The sequence below is a fragment of the Hyperolius riggenbachi genome, chromosome 1, assembly GCF_040937935.1.
Source record: "Hyperolius riggenbachi isolate aHypRig1 chromosome 1, aHypRig1.pri, whole genome shotgun sequence".
NCBI lineage: Eukaryota > Metazoa > Chordata > Amphibia > Anura > Hyperoliidae > Hyperolius > Hyperolius riggenbachi.
In genome coordinates this window covers 134,544,752-134,566,178 of record NC_090646.1, presented here as the reverse complement: position 1 = coordinate 134,566,178, position 21,427 = coordinate 134,544,752, and the positions used below count along the sequence as shown (strand labels likewise).

The window sequence follows — 21,427 nt, the reverse complement described above, 5'->3', positions numbered from 1 at the left end:
GTTGTGCCATGTGGGCTGGTATGGTTAGTATGAAGGAACCCTCTGCAGGTTGACTCTAGCATCCGGATTCCCATTGGTCCACCTAATGGACTAATGGGGAGTGACAGTGCCACGAGAGCCTGGCATGCAGTAGCGGACGTCGGGTGACAGCAACAGGTGGACACGCATCTCACGGAGGAGCGAGGAAGCAGGGCCATGGTACTGAAGGACAGTTCCACAGCATAAATGCTTCGCTCCCCATCACTCAGCACACAGGAGCAACGAATAGTAGCTATGTTATGCTCTTTATGCTCGGATATTGCTCAAGTGAATCTGGCAATTGAATTTGCCAATAAAGCCTGAGTGATGTCAAAAGATAAGAAGTTTGCACACTGCAAGCTTTTTATCACCTCGTAATTCATATGGACCCAGGGATGGTAATAGAAGAGCTAGGGTTGTACGCCAGTGTACGCATACTGGAACATGGAATTTGTGTTTTTCTTTGGATCAAAATGTATTATTGCCATGGTTGCAAATAAAGTGCCTGCCTGCATTAAGAAACTATGGTAACATAGGCAAACACAGGGGGGGGGGGGGGGGGGGGCTTGTATTACAGCTGCCCAGAATCCCCCTCAGACTAGTGCCAGTGCAGTGTCTGGGGACAGGCACAAGTTGAAACACCAGAATATCTGCAGGCATCCTGCAGCTCACAGCACTGCCCTCTTTCTTTCCTTGCTGCTGTTGACTTTGGATGTAGCAGCAGCGTGTGTACAGAGCATGGAGCAGCAGCGTGTGTACAGAGCATGGAGCAGCAGCGTGTGTACAGAGCATGGAGCAGCAGCGTGTGTACAGAGCATGGAGCAGCAGCGTGTGTACAGAGCATGGAGCAGCAGCGTGTGTACAGAGCATGGAGCAGCAGCGTGTGTACAGAGCATGGAGCAGCAGCGTGTGTACAGAGCATGGAGCAGCAGGCAGCAGCGTGTGTACAGAGCATGGAGCAGCAGCATCTGTACAGAGCATGGAGCAGCAGCGTGTGTACAGAGCATGGAGCAGCAGCGTGTGTACAGAGCATGGAGCAGCAGCGTGTGTACAGAGCATGGAGCAGCAGCATGTGTACAGAGCATGGAGCAGCTCTCTGGAACTTAACAGAGTCAGGAATGAGCACAGCCCTGTGCCCTGCTGTGTGAATGCTTCACTTTCCCCTTCATTACCAATGTCCGCTGTCCTCATTATTATCTGTATCCAAAATGCTCCTGATCTATCTCATAGTCGGTCGGTTTGGAAATTGCATTGTGTGTGCCCAGCATGATGTCCTACCATATTATTATTCTGTATTGTGCGTGGCTAAAGGTTACCTTTCAGGAATCCCCCCCCCTCCCCCCCCCCCTTGAAAATCCTGGGTTTTCCCTTGGATAACATGAAATGTAAAAATGGTTTGGATTGTACTGATAAATATACTATAGTATAACTTTATGTTTTGCAGGTGCACCATTCTCATCTCATGTGCTCCAAGCAGAGCAGGAGCTGCAGCTGTGGGATGGGGTAAGTCTATGTGTTTCCAATTTTTGTAATTATGAAACTCCCTCTTTTAAAGCCTAGCTAAACCTTGGCAGTGTACATATTACTGGGCTTACTAATAGACTTCACAGACCTGTTCTTTGTGCTATTGGTAACACACACACTACTCAGAAAACACCCAAAGTCCCCTCTTCCTATATGCATATGTGGTTAAACACAGCAGACTGTCCTGCAACTCAAATGCGATCTGTTCAAAACAGAAAACTGACGCGCAAAGTACACTGTTCTACAGGAAGTTGAAAGCTCTGCATGTTGTTGTCTCTGTACATATAAATAAAACCAAACCAAGAAATGTATAATAAGGGGGGCGATTCACTAGCCTATGGTAAAACTGTGCACAGCACATTTATGGGTACTCACATCACTAGGTTAGCACACATTGCATAATCAGTGTAACCCCGCGGTACATGGGTAATGTTCACGTTGCTATGGTAATGCATGTTACTGTAGCAACTTGAGCATCAGACCAGGGAATGGAGGAAAGAATGAAAAACTACTGTGTTTACTTAGGTGCTGTCAAATGTAATGCTTAAAGACAAGAAAGTGGATTACAGCCTGATATAGCATACAATGAAAGTCTTTCTCCCTTATTGCCCATAAAATTAGTTTGCCTGCCTTTATGTCAAAATAATGCCTTCTGTCCCAAAATCACAGTCTCTATCTATTTATTGAAAATAAGCCGTAGCATTGCACTGTTTCCTGCGGTGCACTGCCATGGCCTGCACACCTACATTTTCTGTCTTGTCTGATCAATATTGGAATTGGATCGATTAGACATAGATTTGATCATTCTGATCTGAATCTGTGCTGTGTTTTAAGCAAACCTGAAGCGAATTGTTTTTTTTATTATATAATGAATTGTGTATGGTGGATAAAGAATAGAACATTAGTAGCAAAGAAAATAGTCTAATATTTTTCTTTTCAGTTATGTAGCTTTTTTTTAATAACAGTGCCTCATTCTATCACACTTGCAGTTTTAAAGAGACACTGAAGCGAAAAAAAAAATATGATATAGTGAATTGGTTGTGTACTATGAATAATTACTAGAAGATTAGCAGCAAAGAAAATATTATCATACTTTTATTTTCAGGTATATAGTGTTTTTTTCTAACATTGCATCATTCTATAATATGTGCAGATTACACAACACTCAGCATTCAAAATGAGTCTTTCAGAGCAGTCTGTGAAGTAATGACCTCTCCTCTAGCAGAGGAAAAGTAAATAGTCCAGGAACAGTTGAGATAATAAAAGTCAGATAACATCCCTCTCCAGGACTAACTTAGTCGGAGAGCTTAATGGCTTGTTTGCATAGAGATAACAACTGGAGTTTCTCAACTCTTCCTGTACTGGAAACAATTAAGGTAGCCATACACTGGTCGATTTGCTATCAGATTCGACCAACAGACAGATCCCTATCTGATCGAATCTGATCAGAGAGGGATCGTATGGCTACCTTTACTGCAAACAGATTGTGAACCGATTTCAGCCTGAAACCGTTCACAATCTGTGGTGGTGGTGGTGCTGCCGCCGCTCCCCCCGCCCGCATACATTACCTGCTCCGCCGGCACGACTCCCGGGTCTCCACTCTTCTTCTCCGCTCTGGTCTGCTCTGGTCTCCGGCATGCTTCCCTTCTTCCTGTCTGGGGGAAGTTTAAACAGTAGAGCGCCCTCTACTGTTTAAACTTCCTGCCGGGACAGGAAGAAGGGAAGCATGCCGGAGACCAGACCAGAGCGGAGACGGAGAAGAAGAGCGGAGACACGGGAGTCGCGCCGGCGGAGCAGGTAATGTATGCGGCTCTATTGCGTCAGTCATCGGGCACTCGAACGCCGCTAGCGATGCGCTCTTTACCCGCGGGCGATCGACGGTTATTTTCCGCACGGCGTGATTGACGGGATCGGACGGAATGGATCGAAATTCGGCGTGTAGCGTGAACGATTGGCAGCAGATTCGATCCCAGTGATCGAATCTGCTGTCGAAACAGCGGCAAATCGGGCCAGTGTATGGCCAGCTTTACACTGATGTATCTGATCTTAATGTTTTATTTCTTAGCTGTGCTACACATACAAATCATAATATCATCTTTTTTTTTTTCGCTTCAGTGTCTCTTTAAAAACACCTTCTGTCTTTTAAACTACAAAACAAAGCAGAAATAATGACCCTTTGAACTTTCCTGCAGTAAAACCTTATCTCAAGCTATTTCTCATTGTTTCTTGGCTGTTTAAGTTCTTCAGAAAACAGGACTGTATTCGACCCAGTGGGTCAAACAGCTCAGAGAAGCTCTAGCATAGATAACAACTGAAGTTTTTTTTTAACTCTTCCTATACTAGAAAACAGTATGAGACTCTTTTCTTTGCTACTACTGTTCTATTTCTTAGCTCTACTACACATACAATTCATTATATCATAAGTTTTTGTTTCACTTCAGCTTTGCTTTAAATATCCAGATAAGCTGGTCCAAAGAGTAATGTTTTTGTTCTTCTTATTCAACTTCTTGTGAATGTCTCATGTATTTTGCTTTGTAAAGGTATGTGCAATAAATAGTAGTATCTTAAGCACATAATGACTAAATAAAATAGCAGGCATTGCTATAGCCTGCTGACAAGCGGCTGGCATGACTAACGGCACACCGGTGGCTCTTGTGCTGCTTTATTCAATAAACCCAAATCAGGAAGTTGCTTTCTTTATGGAAGTCTATATATGACATCCTTTTTGTTGACTGGCTTACTGGAAATAGGCTTTAGCCTTTAATGGTAGATAATAGATAGATATATTAAAGCAAACTAGATAATACGGATGCAAACAATTTTAACTTTAACTGCCATGCTATAGAAAAACATCTATACATTCTGATTATTTTAATATGTCATTATTAAATTATGTTTTATTTTGGGCAAAATAATCCTATAATTTGCTGATTATGGATATTGTATACAACTTGACACAGGAATATACAATCCAGCCATAACCCCTAAATAGCCATGGGATTGGTTAATCTCAGAGATCATTTCTGTTTTGTACTTTGTTGAAGTCACCAGAATTAGGTTTAAAGTCACACTGAAGCGAAAAAAAACCCTTATAATATAATGAATTTTATATGTAGTATGGATCATTAATCGAAGATTAGTAGCAAAGAAAATAATATCATATTTTTATTTTCAGTTATATACTTTTTTTTTTTTTTATAACATTGCATCATATTTGCACTTTACACACTAAACTCAGCATTTTAAATGATTTCACAGAGCAGAGCTAATGACCTTTTCAACTTTCCTCTGTAGTAAAAGCTTAAACAAACAAGATACAGTGAGAGACAGTTGAGATAAAAGCTTCAGAAGACAGAGCTCTCTGTGACTTTGCAAGTTAAGTCACAGAGCTCAGAGAAGCTCTTTTGCACAGATGAAGTTTCCTGTACTGGAAACAATATGAAACTCATATTTGTGCTGCTAATGTTTTATTTCTTAGCTGTACTACACATACAAATCATTATATCATAAGTTTGTTTTCACTTCAGATTCCCTTTAATGGTACATAAACAGTATTTTTTTTTTAATAATAAAAAATCTCCTGTGCTCATACGGTGCATCAAATAATTCACCTCTTATAATAACACATATAGTATGCAATAAAATCATAAACAAGAGAAAAACATATATAAAATATGCAATAAATGCATATACATATTAGCTATGATCAAATGCAATGGTATGCTGATTAGCAATGATCAAGTACCACCAATAGCAAAAAAGACAGAAACATATACAAAATGTGCAATAAATAAATGTGTATGCTGATTAGCAATGGTGCAAATGCTGATTAGCAGTTTTTTATATGCTTTAAATTGAATGTACAGGGTTTTTGTTTTAAAATGCTAGTTTTTCCCCAGAGAATTTTAAATAGCACAAATGAAAATGTAATATTCATGCCAAGCATCCTCTGATGGTTTGACTGGCAAAGTGCAAGAAAAACCTCACTTGCTGCACAGAAGGAAAGCTAACATAGTTTCATGCAATACGAGAGCGCCTAGCTATCAGTTACCAAGTCTGAGGACTTTGTTGATATTATGTTAAAGAAACAGTTACTGAAAACAGTTAAGCAACACTCTCCTGCTCACAAAGCATTAAAATATGGTGGTACATTACTACATAGTGCTCATTAACTCCTCAGGGAAGGACTTGAGCCTTATTGTAAATAGTACGGTACTTAAAAAGAAAGGGCCAGCTGCAACAGGCATTGAGCCAGAACTAGCTGGTTAAATGATCCCATAACCACAACAGTCCACTGTAAATAAATCTAGATCTGAAATGAGAGGACTATGGAACCTGCCATTGTTACCACCTTTTAAAATGCTGCTGGCTTGATCTTTCAGCTTCAGCAATTTCCGAGGCCTACCCCTACAACAAGCATGTATTCAATAGCCTATACAGCTGCTTTGCTTACTTATTCTGAATTGATGAGAATCAAAATGTTAAAACAGACCTAAAGTTAAAAGGGTGACTTGAATAGCCCCTTAAAGAGACTCCGTTCAAAAAAAGCCCCCCTGGGGGGTATTTACCTCGGTAGGGGGAATCCTCTGGATCCTATCGAGGCTTCCCCCATCCTCCTCCGTCCCACGGTGGTCTCGCTCTGGCCCATGGAATGCACAGCCAGCAATTTGTCAGGCTGTGCAATATTTACCCTTCCCTTTTCCAGAGGTGGCGCTACTGCAGCTCTCGGCTCAGAAATAGGCGGAAATAGCCGATCTCAGTCAGGTTCGCTCTACTGTGCAGTAGAGCGGACTGGACTGGGATCGGCTATTTCCCAGCTACTGCACTGGAGAGCCGCTACTGCACTGGAGCCGGGAAGGTAAATATTAACATGCCGACAGTTCGGGAGCCCTATCGCTGCCACCGTGGGACGGAGGAGGACGGGAACCCTCGATAGGATCCAGAGGCTTCCCCCTCCTGAGGTGAGTACCCCCAAGGGGCATTTTTTATTAATACTGATTCTCTTTAAATTCATGTACATGTGCTATTCTGCCAAATACTTATCTAAGCCAGGGATGTCCAACTCCAGTCCTCAAGGGTTGGGGTCTTCACACATTTTTGGCAACTTGAATTGATGGGACTGAATCAGAAAAGGTGTGGCTTATCAAGTAGAACACATTTCTCCATGGACGGATCTAGGGGGGGGCAAGCGGGTCTTTTGCCCCAGGCGCAGTTTGTTGAATTCTTAAAAAGGAGGCAAAATGTGGATGGGGAATGGCAATTTAGGCGCCAAAACCTGACCTTGCCCCAGGCGCAACTTGGGGCAACTTGGTCTAGATCCGTCCCTGTGTCCATCCTGAACACTGTATGTAGAAAGCTGAGACCGGCACCATCATTTATTTAAGAGTATTTAGCTCTTCGTTTATTATAGACACACAGCCATTCTGCTATATAGCATCAGCAACGTTTTGAAGGAAACACCGGCATGAGTATGGCCCTTAAGGACTGGAGATGGACATCACTGATCTAAGCAAAATGAAAATGTTCCCTTCATTTCCAGGCCAAACAAGTTTGTAACATTTTGTCACATGAGCACCAAAACGATTTGTGCAGATTTGAGCTGTTGGGAGCACAGGATGCTTTGGCAAACAACAGTTGTCTATTTAAGCTTAATTACTGGAAATGAGATGATTTGTGTAGATTTGGTGCGTGAGCTCAGAGATTAAAATTATGTACAATGGCATCTTATAAGTAAACCCCGTATTTCATGATACCCTGTATTTCATGCATATTTGTGTGTTTCAGCGTAAGGACTGTGTGCATTTCTCTTTCTGCATGTATGTTTGCGTGTGGTGACATTTTGGAGTCCAGAAGTATGCCACAAATCCCTAGTGCCAAAGAATAAGGCAATTTCCTACAAGGGGGTATTGTGAGACATGTGGGTAAAATAAACCGTGGGAAAATTGCTTTAAGATAATGAAGGAGAAAGGAAGGTCACCGTTTTGCTAGAAAATACAAATGCATTAAGTGAACCGTACAAAATTCTAAAGTAACATCCCTAGTGATAACCTAGGATTATAGATACCTCCCCATCAGCACATTAAAAATATATGGAAGACTAAAAAGTATGCCTGGACTATGAGCCAGTGAGTGCAATTTACAGATCAATAACTAGGAACTACACAGCAGCAGTGATATACCTTTGGTCAGATGTTTTGAAACATAGGCAAGGTCTCAATCACACCTTCACACTCGCTTACCATTCACCCGTGCTGGTGGACAAGATGGTAAATAAATTCGTAGGCTAGGAGACCCCCTTTCTTTGCTTTTAAGCTTATTTTTTTGGGTCCACCTCCAGTTTGGTGATTATGCAAATCAAAACAGCAAAAACAAAAAATGTTGGGTCACATTCAGGTTAATCAATACCACCAACAGCACAACAACTGAAGGTTGCAATGAAGGTAATGGAAGGCAAGCCCAGTTTCACAGAACCAGCTGTGGCAGAACACCTGACCATAGCTGTTAGGTTTCTGTACTTGCTAGGCCATTATGGGAGATCCACAGGGTGGAAACTGTTTCACACTGCAGCTGATACTGCAAAAATAAAACACTGGGCAGCTGAGATGGTGGGATGACTGTTGAGCTTTTGTCCTTCAACCATTTCTCATGTACAGCAGTGTTTTGATGTTTTAACTCAAGTGTCAGAAAGACTCATCTGATATGCCTATGAAAGACCTCTTATATGGGCCCTTTTTAATGTTGGTATATTTTTTTTTCATTGGCCAAGAGTTTATTGAAACATTGACAATACAGAATCAAGTAGATATACATAACAGTTATAGGCAAATGAATTAGTATAACGGGGGCTAAAAGTGCAATACAGAAACAGTGTATTTAAAGTCATACATAAGTACATATAGAGGGGCAACTGAGGATAACCAAACCATAGCCTGATCTGACAAAGTATGAATGTAGCTATATATTGGAATTGTCAATCCATCTGTCCCAAATTTTATTAAATATCGGACCGTCTCTGTGCTGGAATACTAGTTTTTTGTATGGAAGACAATGCTTAATTTACAATTTCCAGTCTTCCAGAGTTGGACAAATGGGTGAAAGCCATCGAAAAGCATCACATTGTTTTGCAGCAAAGAGCGTTTCTATAAGGAAGGCTTTATCAAATTTGGGTGTATCTTCATCCATCAGATTAATTTACAGGTTTTGATATCCAATGGAAAAGATGAGCCCATACAGTCATGTAAAAAATCCACAATCTGTTTCCAAAAACCCACTATAGGGGGACATTGCCATAAGTGTAAGAATGAAGGGTTGGACAGGTCGCATTTAGGACATGAGGTGGAGGCATTAGGGACAAATTTAGAGACTTGTGAAGGAGTAAGATAACTCTGGTGCAAAACATATAGTTTGGTGAGGTGGTCGCGAACACAAGGGGACACTTGCCTAGGGGTGAGTACTTCTTAATGTTCTTTAATAACTTAATTTTCTGACAAGGACAAAACTGTCAGGTTTCTAAACAGGTACACAAGCGCGCAAATAAACTGAAGTTACAGTGGGAGTCATTTTTAATTTTACGAACACAATAAAATGTTTGAAGAGAAAACTACATCATTCATGTCTCTTCACTGCACATCTCCTTTGGTAAGCAAGCCTTAATGTGTTGCATAATGATTCTGGTAAGCCAGACCCTCAGTCATTTTGAGTGCAAGTTTCTGCACCACTGTGAAATACATCGGGAATGTTTGAATAATTTACACTTTTGCCCAAACTGTGTCCTCCAGCATGTGAGTATAGCATCAAGAAGGACCATTCACTGCTAAATGGATGTGCTGCTTTACTGTACAAGGTGGATATTGTGCGACAACATAGCTATGCATTTTCTGAACTATGTCATTTACAGAAATGCTGACAATCATCTGGCTGCATTTTTACCATCCTTTGTGATTTTCTGTCGACAGATAAGTGATGCTTGCTCAGCAGTGTTGTCAGATTCTCAGCCTGTGGTGAGTTTCTTCAAATTATCTTTTTTATACACTAAGGCATAAAAATAGCTCCATGACTTACCGACTTTTCTTTGTTACAGGTATCCAGTACTTTAGAGGAACTTTGCTTCATGGTAATGGGAATGCTGCAAAAATCTCAGGTAAGGCAGATATTTCTGATAATTAAATATGGATGTTTTGCAATGTCTTACACTATAAACGGTATTTGTTCAGTAAACAGTGCACAGTGTGGTAGCTCACAGCAGCCAGTTAGAGCTCACTTTACTGAACGCAGGAAAATACAAAATGGAATCTGACTGGCTTCCAGGGGTACTACACATTGATTCTCCACTCAAACGCAGGTTTGGAGGCACTGACTTATTTTTTGGCTGAATGCTATCCAGAGAGCCCAACCCATAACCAGACAGTGGCCTCAATTCACTAAGCTTATCTCCTGTCTTTAATAACGTTTCTAGAGTTATCACCATGGTGATGAAGCATGTAGTATTCAGGAAACATTTTACCTCAGGCAAACCTAAAGTTAACTCTTCTGTCTTTAAGTTAACTCTTTAATCCTTAAAATAACTCCAGAAGTTAAAGACAGGGGCCCATATGCAATTCACTTTTTCGCCTTAGTTTTCTCCAAGTTGATATTTTCACACCTTGTTAATAAAATGCATTTTAAACCCCTAGTAAGCAAGAAAATACACAAAATTATTTTGATGGTACTTTTTCTACTGTTTTTGGTGCTTTTTTTAATTGTGAAATGCTGAAAAGTTATTGTAAAGAGAATATGAAAAATGATCACCTAGGAGAAAACTCAGGAGAAAAAGTGAATTGCATAATGGGCCCAGCTGTTAATTAACTGCGTGTGAAAATAACTACAGAGGAGGTAACTTAACTACAAAGGAGGTAACTTAACTACAGAGCAGGTAACTTAACTACAGAGGAGGTAACTTAAGGAATGAAGAGATAGGATAACTCTCTCACTGTGTGGAGGTACGTTTTCTCTTGCCTTCTTATCTCCAGCTTGATCTTAGTGAATTGAGGCCAGATGGCCTCATGTGCGCAGCATTCACCAGATAATAATTGTTATGTGCGCAGCATTCACCAGAAAATAATCGTTAAGTGGGAGCATTCACCAGAAAATAATCACAATATGGGAGCATTCACCAGAAAATAATCTTAATGTGGGGAGCAGTCACCAGAAAATAAACGCAATGTGGGGGCATTCACCATAAAATAAATGCAATGTAGGGGCATTCACCATAAAATAAACGCAATGTAGGGGCATTCACCAGAAAATAAACGCAATGTGGGGGCATTCACCAGAAAATAAATGCAATGTGGGAGCATTCACCAGAAAATAAACGCAATGTGGGGGCATTCACCAGAAAATAAACGCAATGTGTGTGCACAGGCAGACAGCTGTTTGACCATTCTTTAGGTCTGAGTGCTGCAGGTCTCTGGAAAAGAGACCTGTTTTCACTTTGCAAGTTTCACAGTTGCTCTGCTGGTGAGGAATTTGCATCTACTTGTCATGCAAATTGCTTAACTGCTTCCTTTGATGGCTTGCAGTATAAATACCATTCACTCCCAGAATTCCTTGCTGGTCATGATGGTTTGTTCCTGCTAACTTACCTGGAGTCTCAGCCTTTGCTAACTGTTTGCTAAGATTATCTTAGAGTAATTCCTTGGGAGTGCACTAGGCATTTCTTCTAGCGTAGTCAGGTTGTACTTATCTGTATTGCCTTGTAGTGTCTATCTGTTGCGATTGTCTTGTCGCCAGCGGCGGTCGACAGGAAATCGTTCTGTCTGTGGTTATCGCATTCGCTCTAGCGGTAGTGGTGGTGGTTCCTTCTGTACTCTGTCTGGGAGTGTAGGCCAGAGCTGCGGTTGCTACTGGCTACTCCATCTGTCTGTCTTGTCTGTCTTGTACTTCTACTCCTTCTGTCTGTCTTGTTTTCGTGTTACATTGGTTAGTTAAGGTTGGCGTGCTTTGTCTCTGTTGCGCTTTTCGTGCGGAGACCGCGCCATTAGCGTGCTTTGTCGCTGTCGCGCTTTTCGCGCGGCGACCGCGCTTAGCGAGTGCGTTTGTTATTTTCCTTGGCGTTCTGATCATTGTTATTTGCTGTGTCTTTCTTGCTACAATTGTGCTCTGTCTTACTTGGTCTTGTGTCACTATTGGCAATCACTACTCTTGCGATTGCGTTCCCACTTGGTTTCCGCTGTTGTGTGTTCACCGTCGCCGGGTGGCGACTAGATTGGTGGACAAGTCCGCTTGGAATTGCACACCACTGTCGAGGTGCTGGATCGTAATAGTATACAAAAAACATCCAGATGATCCGCACACTCTGAATGAACCAAGTTCAATGTTTTAATTCAAGTAAAGTGACACATGCCATTCCATAAACCACCTAAGGTGGTTTATGGAATGGCATGTGTCACTTTACTTGAATTAAAACATTGAACTTGGTTCATTCAGAGTGTGCGGATCATCTGGATGTTTTTTAGATTGGTGGACACACATACATTCTGTCTCTGTGCTCACTTTCTCTCTACAGGTGCATTGCACCAAAGCTGGGTTATATCATTTTATACGCTTGTGGAGGACTTCCGCAGTGTCAGCGCACATCTTGTGCGCTGACCACGGAGATAATTCTGTGGGAGCATTCACCAGAAAATAAACGCAATGCGGGAGCATTCACCAGAAAATAAACGCAATGTGGGAGCATTCACCAGAAAATAAATGCAATGTGCGGGCATTCACCAGAAAATAATCGCTATGTGGGGGCATTCACCAGAAAATTAACCTGTACAAATAAAAAAAAATTAACTCACCTGGCCAGCACAAATAGTCTCCAGTGCAGGGCTTCGGCAGCCATCTTCCCGTAGCCCTTCTCTGCCTCCAGAAGCCAGTCCCTGCAGTGCGCTGCGGGGATTTCAACACCTGGGAGATAGGCCCAGTCGCCAAGGCGACCGTTGCGACCACGGGCCCTACGCCCGTGCACGGCAAGCCTGTCTTTAACTTTAGAATTCTGGAGTTATTTTAAGGATTGAAGAGTTAACTTTAGAGATCTCACTCTAACTTAAAGCAGTATTGTCACCATAAAAATCAAATTTCAACAGCAACTGGTATTTATTAAGTGATAAAGATGCTAATCCTGCATTCAAAATATGCAAAACTTTTTCTGCTGTTATGGTTTGTAGTTATCACATACTTTAGGAGCACTGGCCCTAGTGCCAAACAGTGCCAGTTGAATGCTGGGAGTTCTTTTTATCTATAATATATTCCTCCTCTTCCATTTATTTCCCTGCCTAGCTGCTTATCAGAAACACCCTCTGATTACTTGTGTTTACAAGCAAGGCCGAGGTGACTCAGTGATTGGATGTGTAAATAAAAAAAAGACAGTGCAGTTGTTAGTATACACATCAGTGGCAGTGTCTGAAGACTCTGAGAGGAGGGCAGCTAATGAAGAAAATGTGGGAAGGGGAGAAAATGTGTTTTTTATTTCTAGGTTAGCATGGGTGTCGCTTGTTCTTTAAAGACAGAAGAGTTAACTTTAGGTTTGCCTGAGTTAAAATGTTTCCTGAATACTACATGCCTCATCACCGTGGTGATAACTCTAGAAACGTTATTAAAGACAGGAGATAAGCTTAGTGAATTAAGGCCAATGTTTTTTCTTCAGTTTTTCAGACAGATCCTTTAGCACCTCGATGGGGGCGGCATGAGCTCCAACTTACGCTTGCCTCCATCTAAGGCACTGAGAACATAAATGAGTGTACCCCACCGAGGCCTATCGATGTAAACTATTCAATAGCTCTGGGTCTCCTTTATTGAATCCATCATCCAATATACTGTATCTAAGCTAGTGTAGCGCTATATGATAGAAACAGAATGACTTAAATAGAATCCAAGGTGGACACAGAAACATTTGATAAAGATTAGAGAGTAATGCTAGAAAAAGAAGGGAAGGATAAGTAATGGATAAAGAACACTAAGTATATTGTGTCTATGACCACTGGGATAAGGGGGGTTGATAAGCACTTGTTGCAGGAAGTAAGCAAGAACAAGCTATTAGAAAGGGATTTATGGGTACCCATCACATAGGACTATGGGGTACATGGGAGAAAGAAGAAGTTAGACTATACACTGTAAGCATGTTTACAATCAGAATAATACAGATTGGAAGATAACGTTTTAGAACTGGTGTTACAGAAGCACAAGTCAATTTTAAAATGATGACTATGGGCTCGATTCAGTAAACAGTGCTAACCCAGTTAGCACGCCTAAAGGTTTTGGGCGTGCTAACTAGGGTGCTAAGTAGTTAGCACATACAAACTACTTAGTAGTTAGCACATGCAAACTTAGCACCGTAGTTAGCACATGCAAACTACTTAGCACCGTAGTTAGGACATGCAAACTACTACTTAGCACTGTGCTAATTAGGGTGCTAAGCTCCATGGTTAGATACCCCTGGTCTTGCTAATTATGATCTTGTAAAAGATAGAATATTTGGAAATTTAAATTCAATCTGAGCTCTATACATTATGTGACGATCATTATATTATTGCTAACAATACCTCTCATCTTCCACAGTGATAATTGATGCTGAAGCTACAGTTGGAAAAGTTAGGAGGCGCACTGCTACACTGCATATTCTGTCATATGTTCCTTTTCTTTGTTGAATAAACACTGATTTTTTTAAAAAAAAAAACTAGGTGCTAAGTAGTTTACATGTGCTAACTACGGTGCTAAGTAGTTTGCATGTGCTAGTTACTTAGCACGTGCAAAGCATGTTAGCACATGCAAAGTGGCTTTTCACTGGCGTGCTAACACTTAGCACCCTTTTCTGTGGCTGGATAGTGTAATGGTTAAGGGCTCTGCCTCTGACACAGAAGACCTACTGAATAGGTGCTGTTGAGTAAACCAGCACCTATTCAGTAGGAGACCTTGGGCAATACTCCCTAACACTGCTACCGCCTATAGAGCGCGTCCTAGTGGCTGCAGCTCTGGCGCTTTGAGTCTGCCAGGAGAAAAGCGCGATATAAATGTTCTGTATTCTATGTTTTGTTCTGAATCAAGCCCTATGTCCTAAACTATGTTCAACTGTATAAATAATAAAATGGAATCTGGTTTATGGCTGAAACATCATATTAATGAACACTGAATATAAGTCAGTCTTCATATACTGACTTAAATGGGAACTATGGCACAATGGTAACATGGACTTGATTCACAAAAGCGTGATAACTGAGTTAGTTGCAAACTACGTAGCACCCTAGTTAGCATGTGCAAAGCATGTTAGCACCTTAGTTTGCATGTGCAAACTACAGTGCTAAGTAGTTTGCACGTTCTAACTAGGGTGCTAAGTAGTTTGCACATGCTAACTATGGTGCTAAGCAGTTAGCACGTGCAAACTACTTAGCACCCTATTTAGCACATGCAAAGCATGTTAGCTCGTGCAAAGTGGCTTTTCACTGGCGTGCTAACACTTTGCACGCTTTAGTGAATCAAGCCCAATGCACCTAAAGCCCCATCTACACCATACAATTTTTTGTGTGATTCGATTAATCGATTCGATTAAATCTGACATCTCCGATCGGGATTCGATCGGTAGTGTGATCGATTTGCCATTGTTTTGCAATGACATTCGACCACACTATTGAATCAAATCGAATCCCGATTGGACATGTTGGATTTAACCTAATCGAATTGCACAAAAAAATTGTATGATGGAGATGGGGATTAACATTAGGAGCATAAGATGCTAAGCAGATACTCTCTCTCTGGTAATGCTGTATGGGGACATGCAGGCTGCATGCTGGGCAAGATCATAGCACTGGAAGCAGAAGGAGCCCAGTGGGTGTAAAACTGAGTGTAAAGTCATATTTCTTGCTTATTTGTTTATCTAAGATCTTCCACATTCCACAGAGATAATTTGTTCTCTGCATCAGTTCTAATCAACTATAGTTTTGTATTGTTAAATGTTGTATTGTTTAATTTCTATTGTTATACCCTGTATTCTGTTGTACAGGACCATGGAAGATGCTGGCGCTACATACATCTATAATATTAATAATAATAACTTATTTGCCCATTACAGCAAGCCATACAACATGGTGTGTACAACACTACACTGTATAGATAGGAAAGAAGCAGGCATGGCTTCTGGGCTGGATGATGGAAAAGAGAGTGAACTGTGATAGTAGTTGGGACTCAGGCTCAGGAGGAACGTTTTTATACTGGGGAGGATCGGGAGTCACTACCGGGGAGGAGGTGTGAGCTGCCTCTACAGAGGAGTTAATTTTGAGGGGGCAAACTATCAATGAAGGCTGCAGACAGGGATGGCAATTTGCTATTAGAGGAGAAGGAGGCTAAACTCTGTGGGGGGAGGTGGTGGTGGGTGGGGGAGGAGACATGGCAACACAGCGCTATAGAGTATATGATTTTAATGTGTTGCTTTTTGATATGTGCAGGGGCTAGAAGACAAAGAAGAGTCAAAAAGGGTGAGTAATGTGTTCCAGACTGACTGTCAAAATATCTTAACTCATTAGCATTTCGGAAGTAAAATAGCGTCTTAATTTCTTTTCTGCGCAGTTCTTATTTCATTATTCTAAGAGTCATGACAAAGGAAATTCTGACATCACGGTAAGTCGCCGTTTTTGGGAGACAAAATGCAAACTAAAAGTACAGCGTTAGCCCTCACTGCTGCTATGCCTATACCTGTATAGCTAATGGTATAATAGATACTGGTGTTGTGTCACCACACCATGGCATACTGCTGGAAACCTGTCAGTGTCATTGTACTGTATGAGCAGTATCAATACATTCAGCAACGCAAAAATCACAAGGAGAGATTCATATCTGAGGCTAGGTCCTCAACACACAGTACCCGTATCCCAGGGGCATACAATTCAAAGTGCTGCGGGGTAAAATGGGTGCAAGGTATTGCAGATAGAAGGAAATTTGGATGTTTACCAATATTCTATCACCTGTTATCATTAGTAGAATATCAGTAATACTATCTATATTCTACTATGGTTTATCTCAACCTATTCTCACATTAAGGTTAACTGCATCTATGCCTAATACTAACCTACCCCCTATCAATACCTCATACTAATATATCTCCTACCTACACCTAACACTAACGTATCCCCTACCTACACCTACCTCTTACACTGCCGCTATCCCCACCTGTAGTGGATCTGTGTAGTGGATAAAACAGCAAGGGGGTTACACTGTACTGGCTGAAGAGAGGAGTGAAGGGGACAATGTCATTCGCTCATGCCACGTATTGTATGTATGTATGACGCTTGCCCGTTTCCACTCTCTGATTCTCATGACAGCTGAGCCCCCCCTTGTTTTAAGGGAATCATGCAGATTTGCAGAGGTAAAACAATCAATAAACTATCTTTCTTTTCATATTTTATTTCCTTCATTCATTGCATAAGTTCTGCTTTAGTAGAAGAACTTTTTTACATGTCCCAAGATGTGGTCCAGTTTAGTGAAGTTCTGTCCCCTCGAGGTGTTACAGTAATTGTTCCTGCTCTGAAATTCATTTTGTGCGCTTACTATCTATATTTTGTAAGAGTCATAGGGGTTGATTTATGAAGCTGCGCTCCATGAAAGCACCACAAGCTAAATCCAAGGCTGCTCGCTACGGTCGCTCTTGCAGCGTGCCTTCCTTAGTTAATTGCTTTATATGCCAGCCGTTGCTGTGAAGTATCGCGGTGGCGATAATTCACTAGAGCGGCCGGCCGCGACTATGTTAATCAACATAGTTACTATGTAATCTCCATAGTAGCTCATAGTAGTCAATTAACATAGTAGCTGCTGCTTTAGTGAAGTATTGCAATCGTGATACTTCAGAGCAGCGGACGGCATTTAAAACCACTTAAGCCCAACTGGACAAACATTCTCGTCCAGTTGGGCTGCGTGCACTCCCGCGGGCCGGGCACTCCCACGGGGGCTCCCGTGCGTGCTCCCGCCGCCGGCCGTTAGCCCAGTGAACAATGAAAGGGATTGTAGATCCCTTTCATTGGTCGAAGTCCCCCGCAGAAAAGCCGACAGCGTCTCATCAGACGCTGCGGTTTTTCTGAGTTCAAAAAGTTCCCCGTCTTCATTCTTCTTCCTGGGAGCGAGATCGGTCGCTCCCAGAACTTTTTGACTCTGGCCATCTTGTGGCCAAATAATAAAACTACACCCACATCCACTTTTTATTAAATAAATACATTTTCTAACATTTAAAATGAGCTGTTTACCTCCCACATCAAAAAATACCCATATAAAAATTTTTATAAAAAAAAAATTACAATAATAAAAAAAAAAACACAAATAGTTACCGGTACCTTAGGGTTTGAACTTTTTATATAATTCTTTAAATTATGGGCTTGTAAATAGTGATGGGCGCAAATTGAAAAAATGCACCTTTATTTGCAAATAAAATATCGGCGCCATACATTGTGATAGGGACATCATTTAAATGGTGTTATAAACGGGACAAATTGGCAAATAAAATACATGGGTTTTAATTATGGTAACATGTATTAATCTCAAACTATAATGGCCAAAAGCTGAGAAATAATGTTTTTTTTTTCTATTTCTCTCTTAATATTCCTGTTAAAATGGATTTAGAATAAATTAATTCTCAGCAAAATGTATCACCCAAAGAAAGCCTAAATTGGTGGCGGAAAAAACAAGCTATAGACCAATTCATTGTGATGAGTAGTGATAAAGTTATTGGCAAGTGAATGGGAGGTGAAAGTTGCTCAGATGCAAAAAATAAACAACCCTTCGGGCTTAAAAAGGAAAGCGCGTTGCTTGGTAAGCAGCGTGTGTAACTAAGGAAGGCACGCTACGCTGCACGACCGCACGTAGCTTGCAGCCCTGGATTTAGTTTGCGGTGCTGTCATGGAGCTTGCTCTGCTATAGCAGCACAGCTTTATGAATCAGCCCCAATAGAGAGTAAATTAATATAACCACAAAATATGAAGGATCACAATGCTTACATTGTCAATTGGAAGGAGAACCTTCTCTGCAGTAAATAAACATTTTTCCTGTAGGAGAACGAGGCAGCCAAATCAACAAATTCTGCATTGCAAGTAAATGAAAGAAACTGTCCTGCTGGAAATACAATACTCACATGACATTTCTCTGCGATATGCCAGCATGTTTTAGAATCTCAAATATTAATATACTCTACGGGATTTCTGGCCTATCTGTGGTGATTGTATTTTATTGTCCCTGTAAGAACCTAGCTTTTTTTTTTCTCGGAGTGGTGGAACAATAGTAGTTTTTCCTGATGTTTATATGAGTTTTGAATGTCAGTTTATAATGTTTAATAATGCAAGTCCTGCCCAACAGCCGTATAAACAAGAAATCAGAGTATTCTGTATAACTGTATCCTAGTTGAGCAAAATGTGACAAAGGGAACTTGAAGTGAGAGACGTGGTGGCTGCCATATTTATTTTCTTTTAAACAATACCAGTTGCCTGGCTATCCTGACGATTTCTTTGGCTGCAGTAGTGTCTGAATCACACACCTGAAACAAGCATGTGACTAATCTAGTTAGATTTAGAGTGTCCAAGCAAAATTAAAAAAAAAGATCCACTTACCAAGGGCTTCCTCCAGCCCGTGGCAGTCGTTCTGTGCCCACACCACAGCTCCGGAGGTTGCAGAACCCAACCCTGCCTGGTCGGGTTCCGGGTCGGCGTCTTCTATGCCTGCGCAGTACCGTCCTTCTATGCCTCCGCAGTACCGTACTCGCACGGTGGAGCGCAGAAGACGTCGTCCCGGAACCCGACCTGGCGAGGTCGGGTTCTGCAGCGGAGAAGACCGGGAGCCTCCGGAGCTGCGGCAAGGGCAGGACAGCTGCCACGGGCTGGAGGAAGCCCCAGGTAAATGGATCTTTTTTTTTTTTTACGTCTGCTTGGAAATTTCCTTTAAGGGTTGGGAGCCACTACAGGCACTTTGTGACAATTGCAAAGCGCCTACAATTTTGCATTCATGATTTGGCCAATGTAGCCGTTGGTGCAATCGCTCTGGGATCGCTCACAAAATGTTGCAATCAGCATTTTTTGATCGCCACTAGCATAGCGCTGTACCAGTAACTGGCTGGAAAAACATTTTTTGTGTGTGTCCCAGCCCTTAGTCAGAGCACCTTATCTGCTTGCTTGTTAACCAAGAATTGTTAAATAAAGTTTTCTCATAGAGCAGGGAAGAGAAAAAAAAAGTGAACAGTGACGTGTTCCTGAGAGACATCCAAGCATTGAGTCTGTGTGCAGTTTATTCTACATCAGAGATCTGCTGTAACACACAAGATAAAATTAGAAAGTAGCAACAGGCCAGTTATCCCGCCTGTTAAATCAAAATGGCAACAGATCTGCTGTGTGATGAAAATGCATGCATAAGTGTGTAGTGGGCTGCAAAAAAATGCATTGCCATTACAACGTATTGGCACCACATGTGGGCAACATTCACTAAGAACTTGCTTTAAGTGTATGTGCTGTTGCAGTCACATGCATGCAACCTCAGAAAGAACCAGTGGTTTAAAAAAAAAAATAGTGTAGCCTCTAAATAACTAACCTGTCAGCAACTGCCAGAGTTTCAAAATTCACTTAAACTTCAGTGCATTACTAATGTTTTCAAGTGTTTTCCAATATACTGCAGCTTATGGGAACATTACTATAAATGCGTACCACTGCTAACAGTGAGATTGCTGTGCCAGTTGAAATTACAAATCACCTGGCAGTCCGGCAAGAAGAGTCACACGTGCATTCTGGAGCACATAACAACTGGGAAACCAGAAAAACCAGAGGCGTCCTGGTAAGAATGGTGCTGCAATAGGCGGCAATGATAAAAGCCGTGATCAGCAGCATTACATGGAAATTTGGACGGCTGATAAAATAACGTGCGCCAGGGCAACCTGCTATGCAAATTACAGCTATAAATAGTGGGCATTTATAGCCACAATTTGCATAGTGGGTTTCTTTGTTATGCTGCTAATCACAGCTTTACAAAAGTGGGGTTAAAGGTTTAGGCCCCACCAGGTGGTTAAAGAAAACCTGTATTAAGAAAAGCATCCCCTGGGGGTACTTACCTCGGGAGGGGGAAGCCTCTGAATCCTAACGCGATCCTGCGCAGGCGCACTAGCAGCACTTCCTTCGGGTTAATACGGAAATAGCCGAACCCGATCGATCCGCTCTACTGCGCAGGTGTGAGTCCTTTTGCTCCTGCGAAGTAGAGTGGATACGATCGGGCTCGGCTATTTCCGCCTAGCCTGAATACAGCACCTGGATCCCAGAGAGGTAAATAAATCAAACCTTGTCAGGCTTGTCGGGGGAGGATTCAAAGGAGCCATCGCTGGACTGCCTGCAGCTACAGGGATGGGGGAAGCCTCATTGGGATCCAGAGGCTTCCCCTCCCGAGGTAAGTATCCCCCAGGGGACTTTTTTTTTTTTTTTTTAAACAGTCTGAACTGAAAATTAAAATTCAAAATAGGCATACACAAGTCATACTTACCTTCCATGTAGTCTACTCCTCAGTGTCTTTCTCCTGTCCCGCGTCCTATTTGTTCACTGTGATCAAGGGAATTTTCCGACCTCTATTTTGAAAATGGCCATTACCCATAACAGCTTTCTGGTCAGCACACAGTTAAACTGTAACATCGCCCTCTTGAGCCATAGGGAAACATGAACATTACCTGGTACATCAGTTTTCCTCTCAGCTATAACTGACAGCAACTTATATTGTACTGACAGCAACTGATATACTTCAGATCTGACAAAATATTGTCAGAACTGGAAGGGATTATTGTAAGAAGAAAATGGTGAGCTTCTGAGAGGAACTGATGGCAAGGTAACTATGCAATGTTCATTTGAAGTTACCTCATGTGTTTATT

At 41.7% G+C, this 21,427-nt stretch overlaps 1 protein-coding gene across 5 annotated transcripts in view; it reads left to right on the top strand.

Moving 5' to 3' along the window:
• Positions 1-21,427, top strand: part of NMU (neuromedin U) — a 129,892-nt gene that overhangs the window by 77,359 nt on the left and 31,106 nt on the right. For 4 of the 5 annotated variants that reach the window (XM_068268564.1, XM_068268558.1, XM_068268543.1 and 1 more), the window contains exons 2-6: positions 1,463-1,521; positions 9,498-9,542; positions 9,623-9,682; positions 16,002-16,031; positions 16,123-16,173. In XM_068268564.1, the coding sequence (XP_068124665.1) occupies positions 1,463-1,521; positions 9,498-9,542; positions 9,623-9,682; positions 16,002-16,031; positions 16,123-16,173 (245 nt within the window). The remainder of the gene's footprint in view (positions 1-1,462; positions 1,522-9,497; positions 9,543-9,622; positions 9,683-16,001; positions 16,032-16,122; positions 16,174-21,427) is intronic. The other variant, XM_068268549.1, reaches the window with a different exon arrangement.